The sequence below is a fragment of the Lonchura striata genome, chromosome 2 (genome assembly GCF_046129695.1).
Source record: "Lonchura striata isolate bLonStr1 chromosome 2, bLonStr1.mat, whole genome shotgun sequence".
NCBI lineage: Eukaryota > Metazoa > Chordata > Aves > Passeriformes > Estrildidae > Lonchura > Lonchura striata.
In genome coordinates, this window is record NC_134604.1 from 32,315,981 (window position 1) to 32,328,313 (window position 12,333).

The 12,333-nt window shown below is 43.6% G+C and overlaps 1 protein-coding gene across 21 annotated transcripts in view; it reads right to left on the bottom strand.

Annotated features, from left to right (window-relative positions):
• PAK1 (p21 (RAC1) activated kinase 1) overlaps positions 1-12,333 on the bottom strand; it is a 72,346-nt gene that overhangs the window by 2,543 nt on the left and 57,470 nt on the right. For all 21 annotated transcript variants that reach the window (XM_021533942.3, XM_021533938.3, XM_021533932.3 and 18 more), the window contains 5 exons: positions 10,599-10,711; positions 5,143-5,260; positions 4,599-4,698; positions 2,608-2,804; positions 916-1,053 (listed from right to left, as the gene is read on the bottom strand). In XM_021533942.3, coding sequence (XP_021389617.1) covers positions 916-1,053; positions 2,608-2,804; positions 4,599-4,698; positions 5,143-5,260; positions 10,599-10,711 — 666 coding nt within the window. The remainder of the gene's footprint in view (positions 1-915; positions 1,054-2,607; positions 2,805-4,598; positions 4,699-5,142; positions 5,261-10,598; positions 10,712-12,333) is intronic.

The following is a 12,333-nucleotide window of genomic DNA, read 5'->3' on the forward strand; positions in this document are numbered from 1 at the left end:
TTCCTGATCACAGATCTATTTTATAAAGACTTACATATTCTACACTCACGGCAAATTTGATAGAAAGAACGCACAAAACATTCCTCTCATCCATGTTGATAAAAATCCTGGCAGCTTGGTCCTCAACTTTCACTGTGAGTTCAGACTTAGACAACAGGTTTTCAGTGAAATATGTGATTATAGGGTGACGAGGCACTGGCACAGGTTGTCCAGAGAAGCTGTGTATACCCCATCCCTGGAACTATTCAAGACCAGGTTAGATAGGGCTTTGAGCAGCCAGATCTAGTAGAAGGTGTTCCTGCCCATGGCTGGGGAAGTGAAACCAGAGGATCTTTAAGGTCCCTTCCAATCCAAGCCATTCTATAATTATGATATCTCACAAGCTTTGTCCCGTCACCTCTGTAAGGAGTAATATCAGGAAAAATGTAGTAAAAGTGAACTGCTCCAGTTAATTGAAGCCATGAACATTTCAAAAAGCTTCTTGATCCCTCCTCCCAAAAGGAGACAGCCAGAATATCTGATAGCTAGAAGCCTTCCTGCTGTCCAAATTGGAACAAGTATGACAAGACAACACACACAGATGTCATGGCCAGCCACATGAAGAAACCATGGGAATCAGAGGGCTCAGCATCTGGCAGGCCTGGGACACAGCCATTGTTTGAGTTTGGACACAAGAACATGCTGCACAGCTGCTGCCAGTAGCCAGTACGGGAAAGAGAGCAGTCTTATCTCTTTATTATAGATTTTTCTTTGAGGGCTGTGGTTTTCAGTTGCCTTTTTCCCCTGAGAGGTTACCTTACCTTGTGCTTTCAGCTGATGCAGTATTTAAGACCTCAAACAAGATCTCATCCCTAAGCCTGGCCTCACTCAGGATTGTGTGATTATATTGTTCCAGTCTTGCTCCCCACCACCTACCTGTAGCAGCTCTTTGGCAGAGCCTCTCTTTTCCACGTCCATTTCAAGACAGCGATTTAGGAAGTCTCGGAATATGGGCGAAAGCTTTTCTGGATTCTGCAGTTCTGGAGTCCCGTTAGTAGCAATGAGATACAGGGCCTGAGACAAAAACAAGCACCCAGGAAACAGGAGGTTATGAAGATTAGATTCCATCTCTGCATTAGAGACACCCATTTCTCCTCTCCCTCCCCACAGTTCAATAGGGAGGAAAAAACCCCACCTTATCAGGGTCACTAATCAATGGCTACATTTCAGCAAACAGAATAGCTGCCAGCCAACCCTAATTTTTTGTGGATGAGATCCAATCCTTTATTGTTTTACCCTTGTAATCTGGGTTTGGATCCTGCAGCCCTCTCAAGAGATTACAAGGACAAAAACAACATTCCAGACCCTGTTTACACAGGGAAGTTAACTGGCACAATTTTATCATTACTCCTGTAATGACTCATGGAAGGTAACCCTGATTGAAGAGATTTTTTTTCTGTTGGTACTCTGCTTGAGTGCATAAGGCCTAAAACATCACCACTATAAAGATGCAGCTGGGTCCTTACAAAGAATGTTCAGCAGACCCTTGGGCATCTTTCCTGCAGGAAAAAAGCAGTTTTGCTGCTGCTTGGGGATAAAGCACTCATATACATCCTCCTCTGAGAATCAAGAGACTGAAAATTCATCCATTTCAGGATTTCATGTGTGAAACTTCCTGGATTCATTTTCAAGAGAAACAGAAATCTGCCAGAGACTTGTTAATATACAGGCTTTTTGAGCACATCACACAACACATCCCATAGGAGCAGTCTGATAGCCTGGGAATTGGCATAAATTGAGTTAAATGAAGCCAAAATATTATTACTTTAACTCATCACTGTTTTATTCCTTATAGTCTTCTTGGTTGCTACACCTTTGTCCCAAAAATCCCCTCTGTTGCAAGAGATGGGAAAAAAAAGTTAAACAGAATTTTTCTAGATCCCTCCAACCCATGTAACTGGGGAAAAAGCCATAAACCTAGCTTATATTAAGAGCAGTGATGTCCCTACATCCTGACAGCATATCTCCATTTGTTAATAATTAAACAAAGGAAAGACATCAGGAGGCTAAAGCCCTGTCCTAAAGGCTTATTACACTTTGAATTTTACTTGGAGCATGCAAGGAGGAAGAATTTGCCCGTAGGGAAAAATTCCTACTACAACAGAATTGAATATAATCACAGAAACATAGAATGGTTTGGGTTGAAAGGGACTGGGTTGAAAGGGACCTTAAAGATCACCTAGTTCCAATACCCCTGCCATGGGCAGGGAACCTTCCACTACACCAGGTTGCTCAGAGGAGAATTCTATCATACACAGGGGTAGAAAGTTTGAAGACATGACTGCTTTGTTGCTTTAAGGTAAAACATCTGCCTCTTCAGCACCCCAGAAAGTGGGAAATGATGAGTGCGCATGATCTAACTCACAGAAGAACCCACACCTCTGATACCTAGAGCAAACCATGGCTTTTAACTAAGCTATCTCAATCTTCTCACTATGACATCTAAGGAGGCCACAGCATCGTTTGAGTTAGACGGGGCTGGAGGTGATGAAATCACACTGGAGGATTCACATGACTCAGTTCCACCAACAGCTTAGTGAAGACCAGAGGAGAAGAGCACGTGCTTACTCTCAGGGGGTTCTCATTGAGGTAGGGTGGCTCTCCTTCGATCATCTCGATGGCCATGATCCCCAAGGACCAGATATCCACTTTGGGCCCGTAAGCTTTCCGTGTCACCACCTCCGGGGCCATCCAGTACGGCGTGCCCACCATGGTGCTGCGCTTGCTCTGCTCAGGAGTGATCTGGGCACAGAACCCGAAGTCAGCTGCAAAATTCAAATAGGGTGGAGGGAAAAGACACAAGAGTCAGCAAGTTTCTCCAAAATCAACTCTTACTGACACCAGAGCTCCAGTACACTTCACCCTGCTACACTCTATGGGGTGCTGCTGCTGCAAATGTGACAGGAGGAGTGTTTTTTGTGGCTAACACACAGGATGGTGTTTAGAGTAAAGTTTTTAAACCTGGCTCTCTATGGCCATGAGGATTCTAGAGCTGCTGACTTGCCTGTGTGAAAGATGGGGATCAGGAAATAACCACACACGGAAGTTAAGACACTCATTGGTGTTGCAGCATTACACCAATGTTACACACTATGTAATATACGGCTTAAAGACCATTCCTGGGTATGGGAAAACAGGAATTAATGCAAGTCTTATCTAGATACACCCCCAGACCACAGGCTGTACTGTCTGGTGATATTTTCAGCCCATGGGTATTACTTCCCCTGTAGACATATCTTCCTTCAAGCAGCATTAATTTTATAGAGCAAACAGTGTTCAGAATAAATTTAAAATACCTAAATTCATATTGATTATTTTCTTTGAACAGAGAGAAGGGTGGAGGGTCTTCACATAAAGATTGCTGAGCCCTATGTTTTATTTGTATTTTGCTCACCAAAAGAAAACTAAATCTGCTCTTGTGAGCCCAGCAGAATCAACACAACAAGGTTCATCACCCATCCTGACTCCCTGTGGCATCACAGGTCTAATTTTAGGGAGAATTATGAAAATTAAACTGATTCCTAGCTGAGTTTTCATCAAGGGTAAATACCAGGAAAGGACATATGGTTCATAAACAGGGCAAATTTCCAGCAGAGCCAACAAGCAGCTCAGATCCAGAAGGTTACTGCATCATATCCACAGAGATTTCTCTAACTTTAAACTACAGTCTGGTACCAGCGCACTGTGCTCAAATAAGTTTTTCCATAAGAATAGAGCACTTTGGCCCCCATCAGTTATTCATTGCTAAAGCTCCTGAGACCTGGCTCTATCAAAGTTCAGCTCTAGTTTAAAAAGCAATTATGGGCAAAAAACCCCACCTTCTTACTCAGCATATCTGCACTCTGTGAATTTTGAGTCATATCTGCTGTCGCTGCCGACAAAAATAGATTTATTTATGCCTGTTGGGTGCAAGCCAACAGAACTGAGAGGAAGAAAAAGGGAGCACCATTCTGTTAAAACTATAGGTGGAAGATCATAATTCGCTGGTTTCCAGGGTTATCTCTGCATGGACAATAACAAGTACAACAGCTACCTTAGCACCCAGTGGGCAGAACAGTCTTAAGATTTTCATTACCAGTGATACCAGAAGGAGGAAAAAATATTAAGGCTCCAGTCTGGGTTGGCATTGTAAGATTAAATGATTTGTAGTTACACAATTTTCAGTTCTCCCTCCACTTCCCCTGCCCCTTGAGTACCTGCAGTATTTTTCAGACTGAAGAGGTTGTTCACAAATAAAGATTTCTAGCCTTACACCTTCCAACCCAGCTTTCTGGACTGGAGTAGCATTAAAATACTGTTATTCTAGTTCACATAAACAGATGGCCCAAAGCTAAGCGAAGCCCAAGCCTCACTTCAACCCTGGTATCAGTTCACAAGGATTTGTGTTTGCCAATCTCCATTAAAACAAATGCCACAGAAATATCTACAGTAACATTTCTACAGCCTGTTCATCATGACAGCATCAAGCACCTCAAACACCCATCTCCCTAAAATGTCTGGCCCAGAGCAGATAACTGGCACGGGTTGGTAAGTCATAAGCAGTAACATTCCCTGCATACTTAGTTTGACAGAGCCATCCATTCCCAGCAGGATGTTGTCACTCTTGATGTCCCTGTGAATAACTTGGTTCGAATGGAGGAATTCCAGGGCTTGGAGACACTGAAAAATAATTGAGATATTCTTACTGTGCATGAAATGGTTCACCAGTCACAATTAGCCAACTAAAGGACTCAAACAGACTGCGCATTTTTGGTAGTAAGGGCGCAGTGTGTTAGAACCTTTCGTATCTTCAATATGTGCAGGGCCACAGAGAGATGTCACTCTGGGATCAGCAGGTCCTAGGAGGACAAGTTAGTCCCAAAAGACTTGAAGGACAGGCAAAACCAAGAGGATCCCACCCCCATTTCCCACTCTAGTTCCTGCTTCTGGGGTGAAACATGAGGCTTGCATTAGAATTGTACGCTGCATCCTCACAGGTGAAATCCATCCTCCAAAAGAAGACTGTCACGTTACAGAAGCTGGAAACATTTCCATGGAGTCAGTGACAGGTTGTGGAAATCCGTGTCCCGTTCCCAACCAGAGCTCCCTCTGAGTGCTCCTCACCTCCCGGCACACGGCGGCGATTTGTCCCTCGTCCATGCAGGTCTCCGTCACGACATCGGTTAGGGAGCCTCCTGCCAAGTACTCCATCACCACCCAGAGCTCTTCTCCTACAAGGTAACTGAAGAGCCCAGGCTAGGTTTTAAAACCAGAATGCACAGGGTTTTAAAGCTCTCTTACAAGTGCAATAAAAACAAGAGCTGCAATTAACAGTATTGGGGAACACGTGTTCCTGGTACTTTCTGTGCGTGGGAGCATCCGATCACAACCTGAATGACCAAAGGGAAGGGTGAGTGCAGGAAGTCGAGGAGAGATGTAGTGGGAGAGCTGGATACAAGTTTCCTGTCCATAAAAATAAGACTGAATTTTTTTGCCATGGAAAGGATGCAGACTAAGATGGAGACCTGACCTTACAACTTCTCCCACTGCTGGGAGAGAAGGCAAAGAGCTACTATTCAAGGATGGGGTCCAAGCATGCAACCCAGATATTTGGCACACAGCAATGGCTTCTGAGGGCTCTTACACTGGAAGAGGTGGCTGGGGGCTGTTTCATTACTCCTGGCATCCTGCTGTCCTAAGCAACTGACTGCTTTGCCTCAGCCCAGGGACAGTTCTGGGTTACACAAAAGATGGCTACCCACAATCAATCATGAGAAAGCACTTCTTTTTTAAGCATCATGCACTTGAAAACCACCTCTTTTCCACATTATCAAACTAGTCTGTGATTTGGTCTGAAAATTTCAGAACCATTCATAAAGGCAAAAGAGTACACCTTATTGAATGAAACAGCAATTCAAAAGACTTAAAAAATAAAACTCCTAAAAGGTACGTCTTTTCTAAAAAAGGCTCATAGGAAGATGGGGAGGAGACAACTGATGTGAGAGTGGCTTTTCTCAGTCACTTGGGATATTCCTCTCTGCTGAGTGTGTGCGTACCCATGTTTAAAAGTGGAAGACAGGAGATGAAGACTTCAGCAATAACTCATACAAAACAAAAAAAAAAAAAAAAGAATCAAAAAACCCCAAAACAAACAAAAAAGAAACCAAAGAAAAAACAAATAAAAAAACCCACCAACTATTTTTGCCTGTTTTTGGACCCATCAGTACAAACTTCCATGACCAATAAATACATCAGGATGACACATTTCTGAAGGAAAGAAGCATCAGTATGAAAACCCACCTTTTCAGCCTATCCTGTCATTTTTCAAGTGAGTGGACGAAAGAGTCAAAAGTGAGAGGGCAGAGAATGTAATTAAAAGCTTCATTTGGCATTAGAGTTCATCAACGACACATTCACTTTGCTACAAAACACTGATCCTACTGAGGAATGGATTTGCCAGGAGCCAAATGCAAAAGCTGGGATAGGGACTGGAGAACAACTAGGTAGAAAGCAACAGTAAAGGAGAAAGAAGCCATTAAGCTTTGCATGGAAAGTAGACATAGATGAGTGAGACATCACAGGGATGAGCAAGGTGTGGTATTTACCACCAAAGGACACACTGACAACACTAAGCTGATGAAAAAAATCCCCCTAAATAGCAATAATGGTCTGAGCTACACCTGGATGACAATAGCGTTACAGTTATGGACAGTTTTTGATTCCAGAGACAAAGTGGGCATTTTGGTTTGCTGGTGCTGAGGACTATGTAGGGAGGTGCCATCTGCAGATTCTTCCACGATACAAAGCCCAAGGGCACAGGGCTGTGCTCCTGCAGCAGAGAGGTCTCAAACTCCACTATGGAACAGAAGCTGAGGCACTGGCATTTTTTCTTCCCAGCATTACAGACTCCAGCAACAGCAGTACCAGCTGCAGAGCAGCCCCTCTGAGTGAGAGAGGAGCAGCAAGACTGCTTTCAGAAGCTCTCCTGATAACTCTGTGGGTCATTTAGCTGCTGTTGGGCTCTGAAAGCCCAGCTCCAGCCACACTCTTCCTTCCTGCCCCTATGCCATAGCTACTTTATCACTTCTGCCAAATCAGGGTCTCTGCAGATTTTATCAGCACCCTCTCAACACATCACCCACCACGGACATCACAAGGTTTCCCTTCACTGCCAGTAGCATTCTCTGCAGCCCAGATCCACTCTCTACAGCCCAAATGCACTTGCCTGTATGAATGAAGGCAGAACAGGCTCTTTGCATGACAATCTCAGGTTCCACATGCTGGGAGCAAGCTGGTATCCCTCTGCAGCCAAAACAGATGGAGCAAGCCAAGAACCCCACTGTGAAACCAAAGCTCAGCCACAGCAGCCACAAACATGTGCCAAGATCCTGGCAACTCAATAATTTATAGATTTGACATAACACACAGGGAGGGGAACTTAACAGTGGCTCTCTGCCAGCTGTCACCAAAGGAATGTCATTCCAGGGTGGTACTGTCTCAGGGATCTTTCCACGCTCTTGCCACTCTTAGTCCCTGAGCTGCCCACTGTTGGCATGACTCAAACCCACTCCCTCAGCAGCTCTAGAGACACCACCAGGAAGTCCATACACCTACACACTGCTCTGATGCGACATCAGGGACAGCATGGTGCAACATACTGTCACCCACAGTCACCTTCCAGAACAAGCTGGCAGTAAGAAAAACTTGATGAAAATCTGTGAGGAAGAAGGAGATGGTCCACAGCTTTCTCTTCATCCATCTGCAAGAGCAGGTAATGTCCCATACGGTTTTCCTCAGCCTTCATTTAGATACCTTAGGAAGCTGTTCACCAAGCCCTCTCTATCACAAATACACACCCTTTATTGATAAAACTGATGGAATTTGGAGTTGCTCAGAAGTGCAAGTTCATTCATTACAGAATTTTGAGCCACTAACATGCCTCCAACATGCAAACATGAATGTAGCCTGGAAAGAAACCAGTGTGTTCTTGTAGCATGACTGTCTTGCATCTCCAGCTTTATTCATTGACTACCCATCCTTACTACATTTTGGGGTTGGGGTAAATGAGGCTACCACTTATTTGGGGGTTTAAGTTAAGGAGTTGTTCAGAACAAAACTAAAGGGCAGGAGTTTGTTATGCCTAGCATGGGGCATCTGATGCCTGTGTTTAGATGGCTGAGTTCAGAAGCAGGGCTCTGAGGGCAGCAGAAAGGAACTGGCTCCTCCAGCAGGTAACTCAGCACAAGTGGCTGTTTGTCTGTACAGATGACTAGTGTCACTGTCCTCAGAGCAAGATCCTTCCAAATCCAGCTCCTAAGTACAGCTGAATTAGGCCATGTCACTATCTCAAATATCACAGCACACCTTTGTGCAACACTGACCACTTTTCTGACTGCAGCAGAAAAGCTGCTTAACCACAAGCAAGTAGGCCATGCAGTTAACAGAGGACAAAGCACAGGAAACCCTTGCACAAGGGCAGGAGCTGAGAACGCTGGTTTAGGCCAATGACTACCTTGCAGCTCCCATTAGGGACTCAGAATGGGAGACTGTAACAGAACCACAAAACAGAAGCCAGGCCCCGCAGTGATCAGCACATCCTTCCCCCACCTCCTTCAGGAGGAGGCAGAAGCCAGGAAGTGGCATCCAAATATCAGCTTAATTCAGCACTTGGGAAGCACAGGCACATTTAGGCTGGGTAAGAGGGACACAGCTCCCCAGCAACAGAATCCTGCAGTTGCAGAGCTGAAGTGGCATAATAGGCACAAGAATCCCCATGTTCATCCCAGTTGCTGTTCTGTCCATGTGCAGCACTCAAACAAAAGCTAAACCCTCTGATAAAGATTAGTGAAAGTGGAGGATAAAAGCAGCAGCTTTTGTTGCTGCAAGTTTGAACAAGACAGCCGGAGATGGAGCTATCCTGCAGCTGGGATGCACTGGCTAGACAAGGCAAGTGAATGTACACAGCAATGGTCTCTAATGGGAAGAGCCTGTCTCTCAAAGAGTTTTGTCAAAACAAAGCCTCTAATGAGCCAGAGGGAAATACCAGTTCTAGCCCAGATGCAATTCTTAACCACTTGTTTCATTTTACACTGGTAACATTCTTCTCCTCTCTCTAGGAAGAGGGTGTGTGCCCAGCATCAGATCCCTGCACACACACCTCTGTCATTAAAATCTCAGGAGCAGACTTTCTGTCTCCTCTACAAAGTAGCACTTTACAGCTATGTATGGGACACAGCACCACAAAAATTCAGCAAATCAACTGCTGCAGTTCATAAGTACCACCTTTTTTGGCTAAGACATTAAAAGCCTGCAAAAGAAACTTATTAAAGAAACAGCTGATTAGATTTTTATATACAGACAGAGAAAAAAAAGTGTGCAAATCCTCTCTCAAATTTCTAGGGATTCTAGATCACATCCCTTTGTTGTATCTTAAAAAAAACCAAGATGCTGAGATTAAAGTCTGCAGCCCACCTTATCCTTATCCAAGCAGTCTTTACCCTTACAATAACCCCAACCTGTGGTTCATCAGAACTGCTACATTCAGATTTTGAGTGCAGCAGACTGAAAATCTTGCTGCAGCTCAAATGGAACTAGCTATAGTTCTAACAAGTGAGTGACACAGGCTTGACACAATGCAGCACTGCGATGCTGATGGTGAATTCAAGACACCATTAAATGCTTTTTGCCTGCTGGACTTTCAGCATCATTGAATGAGAGAATGCTTCGGGTTCAAAGGGACCTTAAAGACCACCTAGTTCCACACCCCTGCCATGGGCAGGGACACCTTCCATTATACCAGTCTGCTCAGAGTCCCAACCTGGCTTTGAACACTGCCAGGACAGCTGTATCTTCTCTGGGCAGCTGTGCCACTGCCTCACCACCCTCACAGCAAAGAATTTCTTCATTATATCCAACCTACATCTACCCACTTATCTGAAAACTGTTCCATCTTGTTCTATTACTATCTGCCTTAAAATTCACTCTCTCTCTTCTTAAAAGTCCCCTAAAGTACTGTAAAGCTGTGTTGAGGTCTCCCTAGACTTCAGGTTATGTGTCACACGTCATTCCCCCTCACTGCTGTTACGCTACTGTGCAAAAACCTCAGTGGACAGTCACAGGGACAGCACTACATCTAACCCTGGAAGCAGTCTGCTCCTCTGGCAGCACAACACCAGCATTGCTCAGTGAAAAAAAAAAAAAAAAAAAAAAAAAAGAAGAGGAAAGCAAATAGAAATATTACATTTCAAACTGTTTCTATTTCTCCTTTAGTAACAGGAAGGAAATAAGCAGGAAGTCTGTTGCATCAAATTTGGCAAAGGAAAGAGATGAAATATGCAGTCCTGACAGGACCTTAGTTGCCAGCATCTCTGAAGAGAGCCTAGACATCCCACTAACACTGGTTCAGATACCTGTTTCTTCTCATTCTGGAGAGAGACTGCCAGGCTACCCACACTCCCACAGTGCTTTAAGCAGTGCAAGGTTGCCATACACTTGCATTAAGCTGAGCCTGGAACCCTTAAGCCACTGACAAGAAAGTGTTTTCCAGTGTCCCTCTGTGAGCCCTTCAAACACTGACATACCTGTCCAAGTAGTTGACAATGTTGGAGTTTTTGTTTTCCCTCATCACAAGGATCTCATTAATAATCAGTTCTTTTTTGGGCTGCTGCTGTAAATTCATCTGTTTGATTGCAACCTGCAGGGAAAAAAGATCATGTAAAGCATTATTGCAGGAATCCCCAGAAACCTTCCAGTACCAGTTGATTTAGTCCCACATCCACATGAGGGAGGAAAAACACCTTTTGATCACCTTTTTCATCATTAGCTACTGAATTACCATTCCATAACTCTGCAGGTTCCTGCAGCCAGTCCATTTCCACATATGCTGGATGATACTTAATGAAAAAAAGAATGAGGGGAGTTGCCATTTTCATACTGGACCTCAATGTCACAGCTGGATAGCTGTCTCCATCTACAGTTTCTTGGTAATAAAGAAGGGATCCCCTTGCTCTGGCATGGACTGGTGTGTTAAAACCTTTTTGTTTCTGAAAGGATTCTTATTATTTTTATTTTTCATTGGATGTTTCTGAAAAATATTTGGTGTTTTTTCCCTGCTCCCATGCAAATTTCAGCTTCTAAAAATCTGAAGTAGGGTGGGTAAATAACACAACTATTCAAGGTAGTAACTCTATTTCTTTTGTCACAACAATAACTGGAGGAGATAAGTACAAATGTTTAAATAAAAGGTGAAAATAAATAAATTAGAGTCAGCTTTATATCCAGTCATGCCTGAAGTGCAACAGGGATGGATTTGTCAGCTGCAGCCCTTTGGTTTAGTAGCTTTCTTCCTGTTTTAGGGTATCTGCTCTGCATGTATGTATGCAAAGAGCAGGAAGGTTACAACACGTTTGTAACTCTTGTATTCAAGTTTCCACACTACCAGCACACTGTAGAGCCCTGGCCCTCAGAGAAGCCTTCAAATCAATAAACCTACTCAGCACAGCTGGAGGCAGAGATAACTCACAGAGGTTACAATTGTCTTTGGTACAATATTTAGGCAAAGAGAATGAAGTGAAACACCCTTACAAAACTGCTACATGCAGAGAAAGAGGCCTGGGTGAATGGACTGGAGCCAGCAACTACAGTAACTCACAAAAACAAGGATTAAAAAAAAACAAGCCACAGAGTGCCAATATAGATGGATACAATTAGCATTTTGATAGAATATAGCAGGGAAGACTATACAAAAATCCCAATACATGAGAAGGCAAGAGCAGACAGACATGCTGCTTTTCCACAGTATTCATGAGGGATGTACTTTAAGAAGACAAAACCAAAAACCCCAGGCTGCTCTTTGTACAAGGCCAGAAAGAAGAATTTAAGATGAAAAAGAAAGAGAAGGCATTATATGCAGATAAAGAAATTCCCAGTGTTTCCCTGCACTGAGCTCCTGAGTTCATTGCACTTCATAGAAAGGAACAAGCAACAGCATGGCAAAGTTACAGTGACCCCAAACGCAGATTTAAAAATTCAGAACCTGATCACACAAATGTAATAGGAATTATTTAAAAATTTTCACATGAGAGTCACCCAAGGGGTCCAGAAAGAAAGCAGAAAACCATCAAAGGACTTCCCCCTCCTATAAAATTTCTTCTGCTTCAAAATAAATATAAGAACCTTTCCTTAGAGGCTGTAATTAAAGTGTATTAATTCTTCAAGGAACTGAAAAAGGAGGTGAAGGAATTTCAGGAAATTTACTGATTAATAACTCTTACATTGTACAAATGCAAAGTAGACACACATTGTTGCAGACTTCCA